General features: G+C 37.1%; 1 protein-coding gene across 2 annotated transcripts in view; it reads right to left on the bottom strand.

Annotated features, from left to right (window-relative positions):
* Positions 1–25,887, bottom strand: part of NKAIN3 (sodium/potassium transporting ATPase interacting 3) — an 831,085-nt gene that overhangs the window by 198,708 nt on the left and 606,490 nt on the right. For both annotated transcript variants that reach the window (XM_043977983.1, XM_043977984.1), the window contains exon 4: positions 4,970–5,167. In XM_043977983.1, coding sequence (XP_043833918.1) covers positions 4,970–5,167 — 198 coding nt within the window. The remainder of the gene's footprint in view (positions 1–4,969; positions 5,168–25,887) is intronic.

The following is a 25,887-nucleotide window of genomic DNA, read 5'->3' as shown; positions in this document are numbered from 1 at the left end:
AAGACCCCCTACTAGCTTTGGGTCTATGGTATGTACCTTGTATTTATTTTATCTTGCATATATTTAACATATCTTTCATGAAGGTGGCTGAACAGGCACTGTGGAATGCTTAGAGTTGGCCAGGCATTGAAGATAAAGGTCATCCGCTGAATCCTGGGCCATCACCAGTTGTCTTAACTGGACTTTGATGACTCAGGAAGAGAGAGTGAAACTGACAATTTTGCTCAACTTTGTCTCCCTTAAATCCAATCCACATGCAAGTAAAGATATCATCTGTGATTTAATTGTTCCTTTTTTAAATGAAGGATGAACAACAATTTTATATATCCATATATTTGTACATATTATCTGTAACGATTGGAGTGACACCACCTGCTGGAGAGTTGCTGTAGGAAAGCTCAGTCATGAGGAGAAGGCGTGGTTTTCAAGGTCAATTCCTTGGTGTCAGGAAGTAACGATTGCTCATGGGTACTGTCAATCAAAGCTACCAGCCAATTAGCTTGGAGCTGTTTGTGCATATGGATGGGATGTTCCCAGTTCCACAGGAGGCTTCTGGGATGAAGAAGGGGCAGGCTCGATCTCTCACTCTTTTTCACGAGGACATCAGGGGGAGAGTGGAGCAGGAGACATGGGCTCCCCAAAAAAGATAGCTGAATCTAGGCCTCTTTCTTTCTTCACCAAATTCTTATTATCCTTAATAAATGCTTAAAAGTCTAAAGTCTTGTTAAAGCTTATAATTTATTGGCGACCACTCATTAGATAATTTTAGACAGTACAGCTAGAATTTTAGCAACTTTACATATCTCTCCAACAGAATGTAAACACTATGAGAGCAAAGACTGTCTCATTTTTGTCTTTCTAACCTCAGCACCTAGCACATTGCTTGGAATGTGGTAGACATTTTATAAATGATTATTGATTGAATGATTAATCATAAATAATGGAAAAATGGTCTCACAGATACATTTTACCAGGGAAATTAGAAAGCAGCTACTTATACCCTTAAGGCGGAACACTACAGTCAGAATTATACATGAGCATAACTACTTGCTAAAAGAAGATGAAAAAAAAATTTAAGGCAAGGATTTTAGGCAGTAACACTCTCATTTTTTATTAGCATTTTCCCCTTAGGGCATATTTTTCCTTCAGTACCTCAGTTCCTTATCAAATAAACACTTTCACCTTGCCTGTCATTTGAATTGGAGTTAGTCTGTGGAAATAATTTTTGTAACAATAAATTTTGTTCTATTATAAAACAGCTGGTTACCTTCCTATTATTCCACAAACTGGCATGATGATTTACTATAAATACCAAAAAAGGGAACATTCCATTTATGCTAGATACTAGATAAATGCATTTAATATCAAAGACTCATTCTAGAAAGAACTATTAGAATCCACTACAAATTACTCCGTAAATGTTTTTACCCTTAAAAGTTACTGGATGAATTGAACAACTTTTTAAGGGAAAATATGTCTTCACTTCACAGATATATCCACCAAGTTTTAAAGTAATATGTTCTAACACTATCATATACCCCATTAAAAGGAGACTAAGGGCAGTTAGGTGGCACAGTGGATAAAGCACCAGCCTTGGATTCAGGAGGACCTGAGTTCAAATCCAACCTCAGACACTTGACACTTAGTAGCTGAGTGACCCTGTGCAAGTCACTTAACCCTCATTGCCTTGCCCCCTGCAACCTCCAAATGTTCTACTAAAGCTATCTATAATAAGCAAACTTTGTCTGCCAATTCCTCTGGCTCTCATTTCAAGAAGTATATAAATCACTTACTTTTTTCAGACTTGAAGTTGAATTATATTATTCTGTGGGTTGTTTGAATGGCAGCAAATTATTCTCAGAATTTTGTCTCCTAGAAATCTCTCTAAGAAGCTTTTTTAAAAAAACTGTAATGATTGGAATGATGCCACCTACTGGAGACTTGCTGTGGGAAAGCTCCGCCGTGAGGAAAATGCCTCAGAGGGCAAGGCCATGTGACTTTTCCTTGGTATCAGGAAGTGACATTTGCTCATGGGTGCTGTCTATCAAGGCTACCAGCCAATCAACTTTAGGAGCCTCCTATTTTCTGGGAGGAGACAGGAAGGAGGAAAGAGGGCCTGCGCAGAGAGCTCTCACTCTTTTGGGTTCCTGACTTGATGGTGGTGGTGGTGGCAGAGGACTTCACAAGAAATTTGAGGAAAGATAGGAATGCCAGGCTGTTGGAATTCTGTTCTCAGTCTTTTTCTTTCTATTTTTCAATGAACCCTTAAAAACCTAAACTCGTTTTATCAGTGATTTTAGTCAGTTTCCCCCAAAACTGGGGGAACAGATTAGAATCCACATTTAGAATCTTAAATTACACAAAACTAAACTTGTCTCCATTTCCTTTTATTTCTCTCTCTATATATAATTTTTCTCTTCTCTTATATTGTTTATCCACACAATGACACAGTTCCATGAACTACTCTGAGTAATATTTAGGTGAAGTGGACAAGCTCGTTTGCTTGTTTTCTTAATTTATGTTGCTTTCCCCAAGTGTAACATGTGGTACTTGCCCCTGGCAACATTCCATTTATGGCTCTAGTTGGTAGCAAGATCAATTACTAGCCTTATATTGAGTTTGTGGGGTTTTTTTATGTGTAGTTGGAGGCAAGCAACTTGCCCAGAAGATATTCTGCACCCAGAGAGGGCATTGTGAGAACCCAAGGAGAAAATATGTTGGGTCCCTATAGTGCTGGAAGTGTGAATTTTTGGGGCCACATGTGTTCCCCATATCTGTGCCTCTCTATTAGTGTTCCTGTATACTCACTCTTCCAAATAACATTATGTATGTTTGTGGAAGAATACAGTTTGGGTTTAATTGCAGGGGGTATTATAGCTACTGTTCTTATGATAACAATCTTAGTAATTGCCTTTATTTTGAATTAAATGTGTCCTCTGACTATGAAATGGAAATGAATCTGTGGGGTCTTATGAGGTCTATTTAGGAGTGTAGACCCACAGAATTCTTGGCATAGTGATAATCCCAGAGGATCCAAGCCTTGTGTGAGATTTGGAATGGTGGTCCAGAGGGAACCCTACCAATGAATAAACATATAGTTATGTAGCATTAAATAGGAGATAAAATATAAAGCAATTTCATTTTGTTCGAGCTGTTAGCATGTCTAAGTATTATTGATGGCAAAATGGAAACCACTAGTTATTTTCCTCCTTTCTCATGACTCACATTGGATTAAGTGTTGACATTTTGAAAGTAGAACTTCACATATGGCACAAGTTAAAATATTCATGCTCTGAATTTTATGACCTCATTAAAGGAAATAAAGACCTCCTCAAAGCTGTAATGCCAAGCTCAAAGTACAATTTTTAAAAATTATTTGGTTTTGTGTGTACGTTTTACAGTTCTCCCACCCTTTATGACTAAATGATCATTTGGACTTTCTTTAATTATTCTATATACTTTGACTTCTTAATAAGAAATACTGGTTTTGACAAGTTCTACCATATCTTGGAAATGAGCTCATGGTCCAATTTCTGAAAATAATTAGTTTTTCATGTTTTAAGACAACTTTATTTGGATTATCTTTATTTTGTGAGAAAATTATATTTAGTTAATTACTGTGTCACTGTATATATCTCGATGTTTTCCTTATATACTGGTGAATAGGTGATTCCTTTGTTTTAAAAAAAGAAAGTCTTAAAAAACCAATCTTTTTAAAAGTATACATGTATTTTATTTTTTATAGTTTAATGATAATCAAGTTATCATGACAGTTAGTTAATTACTAATGGTAATTAATTTAAAATTTCTTATTAGATTATTTAGAATTATTGATGATAAACACAGTTGGAGCAAGGCTGGTCATTATTTTTGGCTTTTCTTTAACTTAATTTTTCATAATTTGATTTCAATTGAAAGTTGTTACCACATAAAAATGCAGGTCTATAAATTAGCTACAACTACAATGTTCAATATTATCAGTGGTTAAGTCATATCAGTCATAGCAAAATTTCATGAATTGAAATGAAATAATATTTAGGTTAACTATTCAGTATGCAATATTAAAACTAAACAGGTATAGGTGAGGGAAGAAGCAGGGGTGGTATTTAGTGACTTGGTGAATGCTCTTATAGGTATGCCATTTTGTTTGGTTTTAGAAAGTTTGTTTTCATTTTGACAATCATAGGTTTTTTGTAGGTATTCAGATGAGCTAATTTTCCTGAAAACCATTTGTCAGAATGGTCTCAGACAGATAGACATAGCCTGTTCTATTGGTCACATTCGCAGCTCATTCTTAAGCATGTGGGATTTCTTGACCATTCACCTGGAGCACTTCAGGAGAAGCAGAAATTGAACCTGACTTTCCCCAAAGGCACAATGCAATCCATTATCCATTTAGCTTTTAAAAATACCCATTTCTCTTTTACTTTGGTGAAAAAAAATCTCAATCTAAAGATTCTGTGTATCACCAAAATTAATGCCCTATTAAAAAAAAACAAAGAGAAAAAACTCTAGAGAGACTAAAAAGTAGATATGTAAGTTTTTATAATGTAATGCTTATTAGATTGAGCAAACCATTTCCTGCCAAGTAAAATCAGTCCCATCTATAGATTTGGGAGGCTGAGGGTTTCTATCCCTCTTCTTTCTCTAGAACACAAGTGAAGAATCCATTAGTAGAGTAGTCCGAAGCTGCTAATGGACAGTACATGTCTTCTGGAGGATCAAGAACATCATTACATTAAATAGTGTGTAGTTAGTAATGACTGCAACCTATCCCTAAAGCAAAATGTCTGCATGCCCAGGATTCAAAGAAAATAATATACTCTATCAGTAAGTATACCTACCTATACATCATAATTGCTTCTATTTCCCTGGACATGTTTCCTTTGAGGTATTACCTATATGAGAGGGAGGACAAAGAGCAGAATGTCTATACAGAAAGGAACAGTCATGAGAAAGGAAAACTTACAGAGAGCAGTATTTGGATGGCACTGTGGATGACCTCCAGGTACTGAAAGTCAATCACACAGCCTGTCACCGAGACATAAGTGTAGTCATCCATCATTCCATGCGCTGAAGGTGGCAGCACTCTCCGTACACAGCCTGGTCCATGTTCTCTCCACCAAGACCGGTGCACTGAGATGTTAAATGTCATTAGGTCGGTATCCTGCATAGTGAAAGGATAGGGGAAAGACCTTGTTATATTACCATATCCAATACATTTCAGAGGAAGAAATATAATTTCAGTGTTTAATTAAAAACAGCAGGGGGAAAAGTGAAATGATCAGTTTGGATATGAGATATTAAACAAAAAAACCCCAACCCTATGCATTCTGTCTTTAAGCTATCAAGTTATAGTTATCATTACTGAAACTAAATGTTTGAGAGAAAAGTAATAAGATACCAAGGTCACAACAATTCAGAAATTCAAAGACTAGATGATCCTCTAGTTTTATTTTAAAAACTATTTTCTGCATGTGTATGTATATTTGTGAAATAGTACATATAATAGTATATCTAAAGTATTGAGGCTGATAGTTCAACAAACATACCATACCTGATACATGCAAATAACTCAAATTAACACAGCAGCTAAAGGTATACAGAACATGTTTCTTATAACAATTCTATGAATTTTTGAGAAGTTAAATTATAAGCCTGTAATAAAACACTGGTGAGTGTTTGAATCTGTATTTGAATTCAGAACTTCTGATTCAAAGTTCAGCCCTCTTCCAATTATTGTTGTTGTCCAGTTATTTCAGTTGTGTCTGAGTCTTCGTGACCCCTTTTGGGGTTTTCTTGTCAAAGATATGGAAATAGTTTGTCATTTCCTTTTCCAGCTCATTTTACAGATGAAGAAACTGAGGAAAACAGGGTTAAGTGACTTTCCCAGGATCACACAGCTAATATGTGTCTGAGACCAGATTTGAACTCAGGAAGATGAGTCTTCCTGACTCCAGGCCCATTGCTCTATCCACTGTGCAACCTAGCTGCCCACTCTCCCAACTATACCATTAAAAGTCTAAAAATGTTTATCCTGGAAGGCTATATGATGCTCCCATCACTTAAGTATTTTTGGAAAATAGTTCTTTGGAGTTTATTTCAAAATTTTCATCAAAGTCTTCTGAATATTTTCATTTGGTAACAAGTTTTCTTCTTTTGAATATGGATTTGAATTGGGAACCAGCTAAAAGGTACTTGAAGGTAGTGTAAGGCTGCATTAATAGAATATTTTTAGATGAAGAGAAGTTACAGTCCAACTCTAATTTGCAATAATTAAGCAGTATTTATAGTATTGTGTCCAGTTCAGGGTACCGCATTTAAAAGGGACATTGACAAACCACAGCATGTCCAAAGCAAGATGCTTTAGATTGTGATTATTCAATAAATCATGTCATATGAGAAATTGTTAAGGAAGATGAAGATGTTTAGCCAGGTATCTTGGAGAGGATTAAGCTCTTCTCCAGGATAAAATTTCTCTAACCATTATAACTCTTGAACACAGGAACCAGCTGACCTCAGCAACTGCAGTGGCAAGAGGGAAATTACTAGTTGCTTTGCTTTGTGGTCTAGGTGTGTCTTCATGAGGTGCACGGAAAAAAAAAACGCCCATGGGTTCTAAACAATATGTTTCTAATGGTTCTTATTCTGCTGCAATGTTACTCTGAGAGAAATAATTTCCCAGTCAATCAACATGGTTACATTACTCATTCTCACCTGTTTAGCTTAAAAATGGTGGAAAGTTTCTGTGACCATAGTGATGTCAATGCATCAGAAGAAAGAATGGGCATGACTAACATGAATTTAGTCTTAGATGGAGAAGTTGCATGAAACAATCTTGTTTTGCTGATACCACTGTTGCCCTTTGGAGTATATTCACACCACCTCTGTGCTTACTCTCCAGCACTGGAACCTTTTTGCTAAATATCTCTCTCTCTCTCTCTCTCTCTCTCTCTCTCTCTCTCTCTCTCTCTCTCTCTCTCTCTCTCTCTCTCTCTCTCTCTCTCTCTCATCTCACCTAGGTCTTTGGTCTTTGAATTTGCTTACCTCAAGAGATCTTAATTGTAATAATAGTAAAAACAGGAACATTTATAAAATGCTTTAAGGTTTGCAAAGTCCTTCATCTCAGTTGATTTTCACAACAATCCAGGAGGTGATAGCAATATCCCCATATCCTCATTTTACATATGAGGAAACTAAGGTACATAAATCCCATCATTCTATTTAACCCAGCCTTGGGTACTCAGCCCCTTTTAATTCCCTCAGCCTCCTCTCCCTTCTGATTGGAGGACTAGAGGGTAAACCATTAAAATTCAACCAAAGCTTTTTTTGATGAAGGGCAGGACCTGGATTTCCCAGATCAATCTACTTTCCATCTGTAATCCTGCATGGTCTAAACACCATTGAACAAGATGCTTCCTTTTTGGATACACCTTAATGCCTCTCCTTTTGTGCACTGTACTCCCCCATTTGATTGTAATTAACATTTATTGAATTGAAAATTGAACAAAGGGTAAGTGACTTGCCCTGGGTCATACAGATATTAATTGTGTAAGGCTAAATTTGAACTTAGGTCTATTCACTGAATCATCTTTTGTTTTGTTTTGTTTTCGTTCTCTCAGGCAAGGTCTCAGAATAATTTTTTTTTAAATTTTCTCTATAAGGTTCTTTTCCTTAAGCCTTATTAATTACCACTAATTAATGGAATGTATCAGGTCTCTCCCTCTCCCCATTTCCCATGGGTCAGGGATTCAATAACAAACATAATTTGATTCAGTTTAGTATTTTATTGAGAATAAGTTTTGTGTTAAGAAAATGAGTAAAGAATAGATTCATAAAAAGCCACATTCAGAATGTTTTAGTTTATTTGGTAATGTTAAGGGCTAAAATTCTAGCTAAACTGTCTAAACTATTTAATGAGTGGTCACCAATAAATTATAAGCTTTAGCAAGAGTTAGACTTTTAAGCATTTATTAAGGAGAATAAGAATTTGGTAAAGAGAGAGAAAGGCCTACATTCATCTATCTATTAAAGGGAGAGCACATTTCTAGCCCCGCTCTCCACCAGTGTCCTCAGGAAAGAGAACCAGACAGAGCGCTAGTCTCTTCCTTCTTCCTCCCACTAGCCTGCGTCACTTCTTTTTCCAAAGAAAAGACTCCTGGTCTTGCCCTCAAAGACCTTCGCTTCATGGGCGGAACTCTTCTACAGTAAGTCTCCAGCAGGTGGCGTCATTCCGATCGTTACAGTAAGCATTCATTAAATACTTGTTGAACGGGATGGAATTGCATTGCACTATATTGCAATTCACTAAAGACTAGGGCAACTCTTGAATTATGTTGAATACCTTGGCATATACTTTATTGCTTGGTAGATGTTGCAATATTAAAATAAATTTTAAGTCCACAAGGCATAGCTTCTAGGCAAGATTTCCTGACTGGAGGTGGTTAGTTCTCATTAGGATGCTTCCCTGGGGTTCATCTTTGGGGAGAGAAGACTAGATTTGTATGAGAGTATAAGACTTTAGGGAGCCCTTTATGCCCTTTTTTAGGGCATAAAATCATTCCCTAGAGGTTTTCAGGCTCTAGATCTGAAATTTTATTGAGTTCAGGACACAGCTGGTGGCACAGGGAATAGAGCACTGGGCTTGGAGTCTGGAAGATCTGAATTCAAATTTGGCCCCCAAAACATAGCATTTGTATGACCCTGGGCAAGTCACTTAATCTCTGCCTAATTTTCCTCAGCTGTAAATGGGAATAATAATAGCACCTATCTTGCAGGGTTGTTGTGAAGGCCAAATGAAATAATGTTTGTAAAGTACTTAACACAGTGCCTGGCACAAAGTCAAAACTTGATAAATGCTTACGCCTTTGTCCTCCCCTCAGCAAATATAAATGTAAAATCAGGAAACATAAATGTAAAGCAATCAACTAGTATTTATTACACACATATTAGGTGCCAGACACTTTGCTAGGTGCTGGGAATATAAAAATAAGAAACAGTTCCTGTCCTCAAAGAGCTTATATTCTACTGGGAGCTGAAATACATGCATATATTTCAGTTGTTCAGTTATTTTTCAGTCATGTCTGATTTTTTTGTGACCCCATTTGGGGTTTTCTTGGCAAAGATAATGAAGTGATTTGCCATTTCCCTCTCCAGCTCATTTTACAGGTGAAGAAACAGGCAAACAGGTTTAAGTGACTTGCCCAGGGTCACACAACTAGTAAGTATTTGAGTGTCCAGATTTGAATTCAGGAAGATGAGTCTTCCTCACTCTAGTCCTGAGGCTTTATCTACTCCACCACCTAGCTGCCATGTATATATAAGAATATACAAATATTATGCAAATAAGTTCATAAATAAAATATTTTTTATAGTGAGGGGAAGACATTTATAGCAATGGGTTCAGGAAAGGTCTTATGTAGGAGATGGTATTTAAACTGAGCTTTGAAGGACATGAGGGATTCTTAGAAGTAGAGGTAAAAAGGGGGCGTGCTCCATGTAGAAGGAATAGCCTATGTTGAGGCTCAGAGATGAGAGAAGGAGTGTTAGGCACTGTGGCTAGACCACTGAATACACAAAGGAGAGTAATATAAAACTGTAATGGAAAGTTGGAGCCAAGTTGGGAAGCGTTAAATGCCAAACAAAGGAATGTGTAAATATATACAGAGCTGCTTTTAAAGATGTTGCTTAAACATATTTTCTGTTGATTTTCCCCCATGGATACCTCGTAGGTATATTTTGAAAAGAACACATTTTAGAAACAAAATTGCATTATCTGCTATATTCTGCTTAACTTACAGTAATTTACTCCAAACAAACTTCATTTAGTTTCATTCCAAGTGCCCTCTTTCCTGGCAATCAAATTTAATTCCTACCAGCCACTCCTGATCACTACAAGGAAAGCATCATTCTTCATATTTGCAGACTTCATTAGTTTCAGAATGAACCAATATGATCCATTAAAATTCATCAGTGATTTCTGTTTTGTAAGTGTTCTCTCATGGTAACTTTTTCTGCTTCAGAAAGACAAGTCTTTCAATATAGCTTTGATTCAAATTTATATTATCAGTATAAAACAGGTAAATTTATGAACTAATGATACAGATCTGTTAGGTTCATAAAAACTCTTCACCGTGATTCTCCCTTAATTCAGAAGTATGAGAGATGGCAATAGAACCCATTTATAAACTCCAGCTCTCTTGGAAATGGCTGAATTAAAATATGAAAGTGATATCAGTTGCAGCAAAGTAAATGGAAGCTTTATCTCCTTGTATATATCCTCAGTGAAATGATATGACAAGATTGGATGTGAGTCCCTCCTCTCAATAAAAACTATATGAATATACATGGATACAAACATTCTCGCCGTCTTTTAAATCATAAAAGCAGCTACAAAGACTTAGTTTCCTACATGGGACAAAAGAAAGAAAATAAAATACATAGATCCATTATTTTTCTTTAGAAAAACAAATAAGTACATGAATCTATGCAGTTTCATGTTTCAACTGCTACTTCAGTGGCCACAGGAGTGCTAAGCATTCTGCTATATTCTAAGCTATGGGCAGGTATTTGTAGCCTGAAAAATTAATCATCTGCTGAAGCCCAAATTTCACCTTGGAAATGGTGCATGATGTCATAATTTAAGAGTTGCATGACTTAGAAAACTGTAAACTGAAGAACAAAGTATTAGGCTCAGAAATATAAGTGGAATGAAAAGATGAAGTAAACTCCAAGGTCCCTTCCAGCTCTAATAGATTCTATGATCTTAAGATTATTGGTGGATGGAGTGCTGTTACTAAAGTCAGGAAGACCTGAGTTCAAATCAGGCTTCAGGTACTTACTAGCTGTGTGACCCTGGGCAAGTAACTTAAACCTGTTTGCCTTAGTTTCCTCATCTGTAAAATAAGTTGGAAAATGAAATGGCAAACTACACTAGTATCTTTGCCAAGAAAACCTCAAATGGGGCCATGAAGTGTCAGACATGACTAAAACAACTGAACACCACAATTCTATGACTAAAATAAATGAATATCCACAATTTAGCTTCGAAATTTAAATCACAGCACATTTTACTATTTTTTTTTATTCCTGAACCGAATGGTATATTGACTTTCCAGTAAAAGTGCAGAATGTTAGTTTTCCTGCAAAAAGTCACCTCAGATATTTCCTGGGGTACTGAGATACCACCAGTATATGGTAAAGGTGGATTTTGGACCCAAATTTTTCTGACAGGTTTTTATTTACTATGTCATCTTGTTTCTTTTTGAATTTTACACGGATGAGGGTGTGTCCTATTTATTGATACTGTTCAGTCCTTTCAGTCATGTCTGACTCTTTATGACATTTGGGTTTTCTTGTCAATGATATGAAGTGGTTTGCCATTTCCTCTTCCAGCTCATTTTACAGATGAGGAAACTGAAGAAAACTGCATTAAGTCACTTGCCCAGGGTCACAAGCTAGTAAATAAATGCCTGAGATTCTGAGGCTGGATTTGAACTTCCTGACTCTAGGCTGGCACTCTATGCAGTGAACTACCTGTATCCTGTTTAGACCTGGCTAAAGTTGAAGGTGAGAAAGGACAAAGCAGAGACATTAAAATGCCCAGGAGAAGCTCTTTAAGATAAAAAGGAAGCATTTATATCTTGGAAAGGGCTTGAGGCTAATTGGCTCAATTGAAGTTAGTGAAGACAAAGAATTTGCCCAGGGACTCAGACTGCCTGGGTATCTTTGTTCCCAGCCACTTATCTGCATCAGGAATTTGGGAAATGTAACTAGGCTAGTGACCATCAAGAAGGATGGGATCTCTTTTTGAAATACCCACTCTGCCACACAGAGTAGGCAAGATATCTCTTCCTCTTCCCTGAATGCAACAAACTTCAGGGCTGAGGCCTTGCAGGCAATCAAAGAAAAGAGACTTCTGCCAACCCTAGGGCAAATTTCACTGCCCTTGCTGAAAGAAAACGCTAATATTCTACCTGAAAATACAGAGCATTGTAACAATCCTGATAATAGGAGCACAGCTGAGGAAGAAACAGCTGAGTCAAAGGCTAGAGATAGCAGAGACTGCAGAAGCCCATTGAAGAGGGAATACAGGGAGTCCAATAGATTGGCCAGACACACTATGGTCTTTGTAGAGCCCAGTGTCTGAATGTTCTGCCTGGCCCAGTCTGGCAAGAGCCCAGTGACTGATTGGACCCTCCCTTCCCGACTTTGTAGACCAGTAGCAATTGCCTTCAACTTGTTAAGGCTCAGCCCACCAGCAGAATAAGCTAACTGAAACACATGTATTGGTGCTCATTCATATCCATGATAAGGAAGTGAAAAAAATATCCCTAGTCATAAAGTTGGGACAACAGTACGTTCTATAGGTTGAGCCAAAGTTAAAGTAGAAAGGAGCCAGATTTTGGCTTCTGCATGTGATAAAACATACATGGGGTTGGGGGTGGGGGTGAGAGAGAGAGAGAGAGAGAGAGAGAGAGAGAATATGAGAGAGAAATGGAGACAAAGACAGAGAGATACAAAGGTAGAGATATGGCAACAAAGAGACATAGACCAAGGCAAAGACACAGACAGAGAGACACACAGGGAAAGACAGAGACAAAGAGACAGAATATTTACAGAGACTATAATTTCATCTGCATGGAACAATATTCATCTGGAAACACTGTACTGACAACCAAACAGGCAATTGGTTTGCAATTACAAAAAAGTATCTAAGAGAGCTGTTTGGGATTACAGAGAGGAGACTTGCCCACCCTTCCAAAGCTGGTACGTGTCCTAGTCAGGTCACATCTGAACTATTGTAAATTCATTATTAGGTAGCATATTTTAAAGGTGACATTGAACACCTGAAGAACATCAACACCCAGGATGGTAAAAGGTCTCAAGTTTATGACTCACAAGAATGTGTTGAAGCAAATGGGAATGTTTATTTTAGAAAGAGGACTTTAGTGTGGGTGGGGATGGTGGTGGGCATAGGATATAATCCCAGGACTTTCTGACTTCAAGGACATCCTCTAATTCTCTATATTTACTATATCACAGGACCTCTGAAGTGTACTACATATACCTGTCATATATAAGTATATAGATATTTTCATATATCCACCTCTGCATATATGCACATAATGAAAGAATGAAGAAAGGGTTTTAAAGGAAAAGAATTCAGCAGTCATATATTAACTATCCATACTATAAACAATTTCATCCAAAGGCTGCAGATTTTTATTCATTAATTTCTTCTTTCCACTTTTTTTTACACTTATTGTTATGAATTTCAAAAGGTGGCACATTTTTTTTTTTTTGGCGAGGCAATGGGGGTTAAGTGACTTGCCCAGGGTCACACAGCTAATAAGTATCAAGTATCTGAGGACGGATTTGAACTCAGGTACTCCTGAATCTAGGGCCGGTGCTTTATCCACTGTGCCACCTAGCTGCCCGTGGCACATTTTTAAAATGGCAAATACCCAAAGTTATATAAAATGGATTTTAAAAACATCCTGTGTTTCTGAAAATTTATAAACTATGTTTATATAACAGTAGAACTTCTAAGCATGGAAATACAATGAAACTTTTCCAGGCAGCTTGTTGTAGGGGTCAAGATACACTAGATTGGACATAAGAAAATCTGGGGTATATATATATCTCTTTCTACTCTTAACTACCTCTCTCATATAGTTTAGTTGTTTAGGGTTCAGACTTAATTTCCCCACCTGTAAAATGAGAGAGAATTGGACTAAGATGATTTCATTTTCCTTCCACCTCTAAAATTCTAAGACTCCATGACTGTGGTACATAGAGTACATTAGAAAAAAATGGATATTCACATCTGCATAGTATGCCAATTTGCAATTTCTCATAAATCAAAGACCCAATCTGCTTTTATGCACTTTGTTTTTAGCACCACCTTCACTTTGGGGTCTAATTTAACTGTAGCTAATCCACTCTCTTGCCAGAAATGGTCTTCCTATTGCAGATAATAAAATCCCATTTTATGCTTCTCCTTATTTGCTGCTCAAAAGGTCATTAAAATCCATTTTGTACAATGTTCCCCACTTTCTTTGTCTTTTCATTTTCTTTTATCAGAATCTATCCCATTCAAAAGTGAAAATGGCATTCTGCTATAAATGTGACCTTGGAGAAGGAGGTCTATGTCAGCTAAAGAACTAGATTATGTTCAATATCAGACAGTTACCTTTAGGCTTGTGTCTCTTTTAACAGACTCAGGACTGTTAAAACTTCTTAAAACCTTTGAACTTTCTAGTTGCCTTTTCAAAGTCAATTCAGAGATGATTAATTCTTGAATACTAATTTGGAAGATTAGATGATCACTGCTCCTTTTTCAAGTATTTTGCCCACAGTAGGCACTGGAACATCTTCGATGACAAAACCAATTCCATGTAATAAAAAGGCTAGGGTGAAGAACAAAGGATTTGTCGAATACATAGCAGAAGACATGTTACTAAAACCCTTCTCTTTCATTAAGGCTCACCTTGTTGTCACCTTTTCCATGAAGTCTTCCCCAGTTCTACCAGTTTTAGATGATCTCTCTCTCCTCAAATTTTTGGAGAGCATTTTGTCTGGATCTCTCCTATGTCCATCTCATTTTGCTTATTATCATGATTGATTGGATACATGCTGTGTCAGGTGACCAATCAAGAAGAATTTAATATGCACCTATTATTCCAGGCACTGGCTTGGGCACTGGAGATACAAATGTAATGAATGAAACACTCCCTACTCACAAGTAGCTTACATTTTAATGTGGAGATAACAAAGATGTGTATGTATGCATATATACATGTAAATATGATAATGTGTTATACCTTATGTATATAATTATATATAAATAACTAAAGAGGAAAAACACAAAGTCCTTAGATACTTTAAATTACAATATAAATTCCACAACTAGAGGGACTTGTTACCTATTACCTTTCCATCCTAGGCCTGTAACACATCACCTTGAACATAGTAGGTACTTAAAAGTTTCTTGCTGAATAAGATGGACTGGTTATATGACAAGGTTGAAGAATGACAGCTGTAGTGTTCCACTTTCAGCCTCAAAATATCAGGAGAAATCAAGGAAAGATTCTAGCATGTTGGTTGGACCCCCTGAGGGAAATTTATAAGTGGGTATAGCCAAGAGACAGCCAGGATGGGTCAGCATCATTGGAGGAAACATCCTGATTGATGAGGTCAATGATCCATTTGAATATCTGAGAATTTGAAATGATAAGGATGATGGTGGTGGTGGTGGTGGTGGTGATGATGAAATCTCTTGTAAGGTACTAACCTAGATTCACTAAAAATAGGAATTTCAAATGAACCTCATTTTTTTTTTTTTGATATCTTTGTATGACTTATAGAGTAGATCAAGGAAATGATGTAAACACCATTTAACTGGATTTCAGTGAGGCATTTGAAAAAGCCTGTCAGGTTAATCTTGTATGTGATATAGAGAAATGTGTTAAAAGATAGTACTATTGTTATTCTCAGTGACTGAAATAAATACCTCAGTGGCAGTCCTTGAGTTACAATACTGAATAGAACAGCCAACTCTGTGGGAGCTTACAGAAGGTAAAGGAAGATGATGGAACATGAGTTCATAGAATTATAGTCTAGCACAATGACTTAGCCAGACACCATGTAGTTTAGGCCACAGGGCTAGTAATCTGCTCTCGTTCCTTGCCTTTACCGCAGCTCATGATTGACTCAGCTTCAGCATGGGGAGACTGACCTATCTGCCAGGGAACAGACTTTCTTCTGCCATTTTAACAGTTATTGGCTCATGCTTCCACTATGACTATTCTGTGAGAAGTTCTTAGTTGTTGAAATAATTATAGGTTCAAAGTTCAATGGTTCCTCCTAATACCTCAAAGGTAGAAATCAAGGCAGTATCTGATATACAACATAAGACAGGTAAAGAGCAGGTAAATAGCACCCCTTTCTCTGATATAGAAGCTCCTGCTTGGATATTCTGAGATGATTAGTGAAAGTTTATGACAAAGGTTGACATGCCTTCACCAGCCCCTTTACCAACCCCAGTAGAGGCAGGCACAAGGCTGATAACAGGGAGAGGGATTGTTGCTTCAAACAGAGGGCAAAATTTGAGTTTAGGCTTAATAGTCTCCTCAGTTCCTTGGAAACAAATGCATCAGAGGCAGCTCTTAGGTTTTCAACATTTCTCACTTCTATGTCTTCCTTTTTTATTTCCACTGCTGCCACCAGGGTTCATGTTCTCGTTACTACCACCTGAATTATCACAATAATCTTCTTACAGGTATTCCTCTCTTCACTTTTTTTGGTTGGGGGAAGGGAGCTTGATCTGTGATTTCATTCATATAGGGGATTCCCAATGAAAAAGCTCCCTCTATTAATGCAGATTGGCATCTTCTGTGAAACTCATAGTTTTATAGAATTCCCTAGGGAACTGAGAGTTTGAGTGAATTGCAGTATGGGTGTGCATCTACTCATAAATACACATAACACCCACAAATGCACACACACATATATATATATATGTGCATATATGTATGTGCATATATATATGTGCATATATATATGTGCATATATATACATATACACTTGTATATGCACACATATATGTAAAATCTCAATGTGTGTCAGAAGTATGATTTGAACCCAGGTCTTCCTGACACTGAAGCTGTGTCTTTATTGGGCCAGGGTACTTATTATTTGAATCATAATACAAATGCCAAAACAATCTGCTGGGAGAAAAAAAAAGTTGGTAATTATTACCTCTCATATAAAGTACAAACTCCTTTACTACACTACCAAGGTGCCAACCACCGTTTAAAACTATCAAATCCTATTTCCTTCCATGTGCTCCATGCATCAGCTAAAGCAGTCCATTCTTTTTCCACTGAGCATGCTCTGCACTCTCTTGCTCTATTTGGTTATATTGTGTCCTATGCTTACAATGCCATCCCTTCTGCTTTTAATCTCCTTTTAAAGTCCAAGTCAAATGCTAGCTTACCCAAGAAGTTTTTCTTAGGTCTGTTCAGGCAGTAACCCCCTTTACTTGGTCCTGTGTTTGAACCTCTGTCCTGCACTTATTTCTCATAGGATTTTATATGAAATTAATATCTGTGAGACCTTTGTTTGAGGAGAGCCATTTTGCTTAAATGAGGTGCCAGATTAAGTTCACTATTGTAGTAATATGTATGTTGTCAAATACTAAACTATGAATTTTAAAAATGAGATAGACATGAAATAATATTTAAAATTCTTATTTTATTCAGAAGTGGTAAAATCTCCTTTTGCTGTCAGTAAATACTGTTGCAAATAATATTTTAGTTAGAATAATTTGGGCAAATATGCTTCATTATTTCTGAAAACTTCGGTTTAGCACTTCATGTAACAACTATTTGAAAGTGTTTCTAAATTAAGTTTATTTTGATACTTGGCCTTAATGACAATCTTTTATAGCTGAAAAAAAGGTACTTCACAAAGATCTGTAGATCCAAATAGAAGAAAAGCATCCCTGGCTATGTTTACTAAATCATAATGTTCATTTTCCAGTCCCATCCCCATGTTGTGCATAGGTTTTTTTGTTGTTGATATTTCCCTAGTAAATTCCCTTCTTCCACGATATCATTTGTTCATTCAGTTGTCCTTGCAAATTAAGCAGAAGATGCTGTAGTTGCATAATTTTAATAAATGAGTTCAAAAGCGCCTGAAACTCATTGTTTGGAAGATTTTTAAAGGCAAGTTAGGGGGGCAACTAGGTGGCGCAGTGGATAGACCACTGGCCCTGGAGTCAGGAGGACCCGAGTTCAAATCCGGCCTCAGACACTTAACACTTACTAGCTGTGTGACCCTAGGCAAGTCACTTAACCCCAATTGCCTCGCCCCCCCCCCAGAAAAAAAAGCAAGCTAGGGAATTCTACTTCAAAATTTTTAAATAGTGTGTAGATTTGAAAGGTTTTATGGGTAACACATCATTTTCAGCAACAAAATCATATACTCTGAAAAATCCATTGAAATATGTTCTTTTTATAGCAGAAGTTTCTTTAGAAAAACAGTTCCTTTCTCACTGTTAAAATACCATGTTTATCTTGAAGGGACAAGAAAGGACATATGTCTATATGTGCTTTTCCTAAAAATATGTTCACATAGTATACTCCTAATAGCCTCTACTCTTCTCTGAAAAGATTAGCAAATTATGAATATTTGTTTTTTTGGAAAGAAAAAGTACAAATTCCTTTTTAAAATCAACAAGCACATTGCCATGATATCACTGGCAAAATTATGCATGGTAGCAAAGATTTTCATGGTCACTCACCATCAAATGTCAAAACTAATTAAATAATTACTTTTTAGCTCCATTTTGCTAATGGAAGTAGGAAAAGTAGCAGTACTACTATGACATTTTTGTTCACTTGTGATCTTATTAGAATTATATTAGAGTGGAGAAAGCACTGGCCCTGGATTCAGGAGGACCTGAGTTCAAATCTGGCCTCAGACATTTGACACTTACTAGCTGTGTGACCCTGGGCAAGTCACTTAACCCTCATTGCCTCGCCCCCCCCCAAATTATGTTCTAATCTCTTTTTCTTCATAGAAATCTTCTAAAGTCATGTGTTCATTTCATAAAGATTAGTTTATTTAAAAGTATATAACCATATATGGTTACATGTAGCTAAATCTATTTATCCAAGCTACAAATCCAAAGAGCCGGGCATAAAGGTGTTGTTTGTATATCAATTATTTCATTTTGCATATAGATCATTCATCAGCATACCAGATATTAGTAAAGTTTAATTTCTTTTTTGATATAAGCAAATATAATTAATAAATATACATAGAAATTCCAATATTTTCTTCCCACCTAGGGCCTGGCACAGAATAAGCCTTTAAAAATATGGAGATTGACACCCCTTCTAATAATTTTCTTATACTCCACCCATTATATGGACACACCATTTTTGAGACCTATTCTCTAAGCTACTTCTAGAATCTCATAGGCAGCATTGGTCGCGTCAGTCTTATGATTTTGGCTAAAAAGCACCAAGATTTTCTGGAAGGAAAGAAGTTTGGCAAGAGATCAACTCTATTCCTGAAGTGTATTTAAAAATAAATCAGACTTCGTACAATCCCAGGGCAAAGAAATTCAAAAAAGAAGATCATTTCTCATAATTCCCTACTGTGAATTAAGTCTATATTGGTTACACAACTAAGTTGGCAGGAACAAAGCTAAGCATCTCTGGTTTGCTAATGTCTAATCTAAAGGAGTCATTAATCCCCATTAGATATAAATGGGGTATGCTATTGTTAATGAAGCCTACTTTAGCTGCAGGTCTACTCAAGGTTGGTGGTGGAGAGCTTCAGCCGCCTGTTAAGGTTTGCAATTTGCTAATAACCTTTGCTTTTCTACTCCATTTCATTCTCCCTCTTTTTCATCTGTGTTCATTTGTAGCTGACCATTTATTCACTAGCTATCTGTCTTAGTTATGCTTTCTCAAATATTTTTTTGAAGTGCATCAGGAGATGTCTTTAGGGATGTCACTGTTAAAAGTGTGATCTTCTAGAAGATCCAGTCAAAGACCTTATGGATTCATTGGTAACATCTCATGTCAGTGATACCCAGAATAAGAATTTTCTACAAAGCCCCCCTTGAAGAGAGGACTACACAGACATCTGCAGTTTTGATATATTAGAACTGCATTGAACATATTGGGCTTTACCTGAAAACAGTGAACGTTTCTGCATGATTCTGACGTGGGACTGCATCGCTTTTATAGTCCATGAATTTTAAACACCTGTAGTTTTCTTAGATAATTGCTATTCCCATCCAACACATCTGGATCCTGTGTGTTAATCAATAATTATTTGATTACACTGTTATGCCTTTTATGCTAATTAAGCTTTGGAAACAATGTAATTATGCTGCTTCTGAAATAACTTGTTTTTAGTGTATCCTATTTATAACACTGTGCATTCATAATTCATATATGGCTATGTATTGTATACACAGATCTAATTTGAAAAATTGGATTTTTTCCCCAATATGTATGCTTTTGCCAAGTTCATCATCTAGGAAGACTGAAGTGTTTATTTTATATTTTAAGCAGAAAAATTCTACTATTTGGGAAGCAGGATGCTTAAGAAGAGAAAAATGTTAGAGACAACCAATACTTGTGATTAAAGAAGTAGGATACTTTCTTGAATTATTTACTTGCAAAATGACATGGTCTAGTGGAAAGAGCTATAATTAATGTCAGGACACCTAAGTGCTAGAATTACTTCTATCTATAGCTGTGTGACCGTGGGTAAGTCCTTAAACCTCCATGGGACTTACTTTCTTTTCTAATATGAGGGATTTAGACTGGATGGTTTTTAATTTTTGGTTTAAAAAACTGTGAATCATAAGAAATAGGATACTTTTCTCAGATCTATAAAGATTACTTATAATTTAGGTTTTAAAAGAGAATAATTTCCTATTTAACAGTGAGATCAGCTCCAGTACCGATTTTTCTAAAACAACCAAATAATTCTTCCCCTGAAGTCCTACTATGATGCTTCATTTTGACATGGTGGTGACCCTAGGTTCTCAAAGGTATGCCACTGAAGTGCAAAGTTTGGAAGATCTTACCAACTTCAAAAGACTAGATCCCATTTTTTTTATCCTATAAGGGCCAGTATAGATAATTAGGAAGGACCCATTTACTAGAAGGTTGACCCTCTGGTGATGAAGTCCACCTATTTTTAGCTATTCATGTAGACTAGTATCTAAAGCACTAGCTCTTATCTTCATATATAGAATGGAATGAGAACCCATCAGAGCCAATGGGAATAAAATACATATCTTCAGGATCTCAGGGACAGGCCTAATGACTCAGTTTGGAATGTCTGGATATACAAGAATTTCTGACTCTGGGGAAGCTGATGGTCATTGCTAACTCACAGAGTTGCAATTCCATCTAGGCAAGGCTGTCATTGAAATGAACTTCTGGGGAAACTTTTCCATGTTTGATTTTTTTTTTGTAAGAATTGGAGTGCTACCCCTGCTGAAAAAGACACTGTGGTACTCAGCTCTGCCCTGAGGAGAAAGCATGTGACTTAGCGTCCAGAAGTTACTGCCTGTTATTTGTGCCAATCAGTGCTACCAACCAATTAACGTGGAGCTGTGTGTGAGGACGGCCTGGCTTCCGGTATCAGAAGGGGCTTCTTGGAGAAGCTGCTGAGAAAGAGTTCTTTTGTATTCCGGACTTTGGCTTGGTGGCAGGGACAGGCAGGAGAGGGAGAACTTCATGTGGGCTATTAGGGAAAGGCAAGTTTTTCTCTCTAGCTATACTAAATAGATCCAAACTAGGGTTTTCCTCTCTTGCTCTCTTCACTAACTTCTAATACACTTTAATAAATATTTAAAAGGCTAAACTCTTGCTAAAGCTTCTAATTTAAGGTGACCACTCATTAGATTTTAGACATCACAGCTAGAATTTTAGACCTTACAGTTTGAAGATACTACAAAAATGGATTGCGTATGGAACTGACAGAGTTAGAACTGCACTTTAGGGGGCAGAGCCAAGATGGTGGAGGAAAAGCAGTGACTTCTCTGAGCTCTCCCCAGGACCCCTCCAAATACCTTTAAATAATGCCATAGGCCAATTCCTGGAGCAGCAGAACCCACAAAAGGACAGGGTGAAATGATTTTCCAACCAAAGATGATTTAGAGGGTTGGCAGGAAAGGTCCATTGTACCAGGGTAAGAATGGAGCACCCTGAGCAGACCCAGCCCCAGCCCCTGAGAACCAGGCCTCAGACAGTGAGGGAGTCAAGTGGTTGACCAGGGGAGATTACCGGGGTCTCTACTGGTGCTGAGGCAGGACTCTGTTGTTTTGCTGTGCTTGGATCCAGGTGGCAGCCTTGGGTGGTGGCCCAGGCAGGGGAGGAGCACAGCCACGCCAGAGCTTGCAGCCACAGTGGAGCAGCATTTTGTTCTGGGTTGGAGGGCAGAGAAGTGGGACTGTGGTTGCTTCCAGACCAGAACACAGGCTAGGGGAGTGGTGAATGTGCCTCTCCTTAAATTGTACCACCTTGGAGGAACTAGGGACTTACACATTCCTAGAAGTACCTCAGAGAACAGCTGTTTAAACCCCCTGAAGCTTGGGACAGTGCACCCTCCACCCTGGAAACAGAGCCCCACTTTAAGAGGGAGTTAGGGGTCAAGAAATAGACTGGGAAAATGAGCAAACAGATAAAAATGCTGACCCTAGAAAGTTTCTCTGGTGACAAGGAAGATAAAAATACACCCTCAGAAGAAGATCATTAAGTCAAAGCTTCCAAGAAAAATATGAATTGGTCTCAGGTCATAGATGTGCTCAAAAAGTACTTTGAAAATAAAGTAAAAGAGGTAGAGGAAAAAATGGAAAGAGAAATGAGAATGATGTAAGAAAATCATAAAAAAAGTCAACAGCTTGAAAAGCCAAATTGGTCAAATCAAAAAGGAGGTACAAATGCTCTCTGAAGAAAATAATTCCTTAAAAATTAGGATTGAGCAAATGGAAGCTAATGACTTTATGAGAAATCAAGACCCAATAAAGCAAATGGAAAATGGAGCTTTGAGGGAGTTAGTGCCCATCTGGAACCCTGGAAAAAGATCTGTATATTATCTAACATGAACATGACAGAGTCTAAAGTATAAGAATAATTTCACCCAGGAACTTTTACAAGTTTTTTTTTCATCCTGTTGTTGCCAAAGTAGGAGGTCTTCATTAGTTACTATGACTAAAAAAGCATCATCTGGTGTCTGACCATCTTGTGATAATCCTCTCTATCCTAAGCCTGATCTTTTTAAGACAGACCAACTTCTGGCACAGCCTTTGAGACTCTCAAAGTCACCTCAGCTTATAACTAATTACCTTACTAGGTTGGGAATTAGCAGAAATAGCCTTTGAAACTAATTTTAAACAATAAATATGGGTATAGGCTCACTAGGTGGCTTAGTGGATAGAGCACTGGGCCTAGAGTCAGGAAGACCTGAGCCCAAATCTGGCCTCAAACACTTACTAGCTGTGTGATCCTGGTCAAGTCACTTGCCGTGATTCCTAGTCCAGCACTTTTATACATTATACTATACCCTATTTCATGATAGCTTTGGTTTAGTTTCTATGGTTTATTTTTTGATATCTCTTGACAGAACAAATCTCTCTTTGGGATAGTAACTCAATCACTATTAATTAAGAAAGTGTATATTCTAACTGATAGAATACTAGATACAATTAGGAAGATTTGGGATCCAATTTTGGTTTAGATAATGACCAGTTTATGGAACCAGAAGCAAGTCATCTGACTCTTTTGAGTGTCATTTTTCTCATTTGTAAAATAATAATACCTTACAGGTATTGCATATAAAGTACCTTACAAATTTTAGACTGAACCTGTAACTTTAAGAGTACAGGGAACTCCTAATGAAGAAACTCTCCCCCAGTGCAGATTGACATCTGCTTTGCAACTTATATTTTGAGATCAGCTTTGAGTACTACAAGGTTAAGTGATAGCCCATTTATGTTAGAGGCAAGATTTAAAATTATGGCTTTTAATCTAGGATACCAGCTCTCTACCCAGTATGCTATGTTGATTCTCAAAATTCAAACTGGTGTGTGTGTGTGTGTGTGTGTGTGAATCATAGTCAGAGGCACCATCATTATCATTATTATCACATTTCTACAAAAATTCAGACTAAGTGACAACCAACAAGGAAAAGCTGACCCAGTCACAGTCACAACCTAGGTATCAGTCAAAGTATGATGCCAACATGTCATTTATGAAATACCAGTTTGGTTTTTTCAGAACCATTTGAAAACTAAAATAGAATAGATGACCTGGAGGCAAGGGGACAAGATGATAGCTTACTGCACCACAATGTTGTGGTTGAAGCTTCTTTCTTTTATTTCAGGCGTTTTCAGTGCTTATCCTCCATGCTTGAGCTTGCAGGTCAGCATCCTAAGAGTGGCCCAACTGGGCATAATGAGGAGCAATCGGTTGAAAATGAAAAGAACCAAGGGCAATTTGGGGCTGATGAGCAAGGCAGCATTTCCTAGTAGGGAACTTGATTATGTTGGAAAATGGCTTCTTACTGGAAGTGATTGCATTTACCTCACTTGCAGCCAGATAAGGCAACATACTAGAGAATTGTAGGGAGCCATGGATTAGATGGGCAGAAGGATGAAAAAAATGACTGAAAATAGATTTCCTCCACTTTAAATTTGAGGATATTTGAAATATATAGAGTTTGCCTTTAAACCTAACCTAGGGCTGCCTCTAAGGAATATTACATGCCCTATCAATAAGAACCCGTGTACTGGAGGGGCAGCTAGGTGGCACAGTGGATAGAGCCCCAGCCCAGGATTCAGGAGGACCTGAGTTCAAATCTGGCCTCAGACACCTGATACGTACTAGCTGTGTGACCTTGGGCAAGTCACTTAACCACTTAATCTTCACAGCCCAGCCAAAAAAAAAAAAAAAAGAACCCATGTACTAGTTGAGAAGGAAAATTTAGTGGAGCAGTAGATAGAGAGCTGGGCCTGGAGTCAAGAAGACCTGAGTTCAACCTCTTCTCTTAAACCAATATTCACAGAAGAAAAGTGGTTTTTTATGTCACAAAGTACATACAGTTTATTTAGATCATAAGCTTGAATCATTGGAGATCCCTAAGAAATTCATATTTAGAATGTCCTTGCTTTTACATTATTTAAAAAATTTGTATTTTGTGAAATATTTCTCCATATGGAAAAAAGTTTAATATTAACTTTTTAAAATTTTGCATTCCAAATTCTCTCTCTTCCATCCCTTACCCCATCTTGAGAAGGCAAGTGACTTGATATTGATTATACATGTGAAGGAATGCAAAGCATATTTCTTTATTAGCTATGTTGAAAAAGAAAACAGAAAGATATTTTTTTAAATTAAATTTTTAGTCCATGTCAATGCAGCACACAAAAAGTTACTTGTCAATTGCCTGGTTAATTTCATTTGGGAAGCCCAGTGGCATAGTGGATGGAGTGTTATAGTTGGAGTCCAAAAACTTAGATTTGAGTCACTGCTACTTGTTAGCTATGTGACTTTGGAAAAGTCACTTTAATTTTCTAAACCTCAGTTTCCTCCTTTGCAAATGGTGAAAACTACTTATGCTTTCCACAGATATGGAGAAAATCAAATTAAATAACTAAATTAAATTCTCTAGAGCTGTAAAGTATCATAAAAACTGATTATTAATAATCATATTAATTACAAAAATCTACTTGAATATCAACATTGATAAAATATGGTAGATAATGATAATTCTTCATATTAGTAGATGCTGTGCAGATAGCATCACTTTAGTTACTGTCAGAAGTCCAATTTAAATTGGCATGAGGCAAGGATTTAGCAGCCAATGGCCACAGTGGAGGCTGTGGCTGATTAAGAATTCTGGTGGGACATTAGTTTATGCCAAAGTCATCAATGATAGATCAAGCGGAGCAGGAAGGAAGCCAGAAACATAAAATCCAAATGAACCTGCAGAAGTAGAAATTAAGTGTGAGCCAAGATCTTGAGAGAAGTTGATCAAGCCAAGCATGATGGATGAACAGGGGAAAAGAAGACAAAAAATGGGGGCCCAAATCATGGAGTGGATGGAGAAAAGTGTATCATGTATCATGGCCCCTGATAAGATAAATTATTTTATGACAAAAAGAGTTAATCTGCAACCTTCTTTGATAGGATATGGGGTATCAATGCCAATTAATCTTCTGTCTTAAAGAAACCACTTATCATGAAGCTGTTTTCCTGATAGTTACAACTGAAACACAATAGACCTAGGTTCTAGTAAAAGTCAAATACTCAGTCTTCAAAGCTATATCTCTCTAGTTTTTGAAAAAAT

The sequence above is a fragment of the Dromiciops gliroides genome, chromosome 1 (genome assembly GCF_019393635.1).
Source record: "Dromiciops gliroides isolate mDroGli1 chromosome 1, mDroGli1.pri, whole genome shotgun sequence".
Taxonomy (NCBI): Eukaryota; Metazoa; Chordata; class Mammalia; order Microbiotheria; family Microbiotheriidae; genus Dromiciops; species Dromiciops gliroides.
This window is presented reverse-complemented; position numbering and strand designations above follow the sequence as displayed.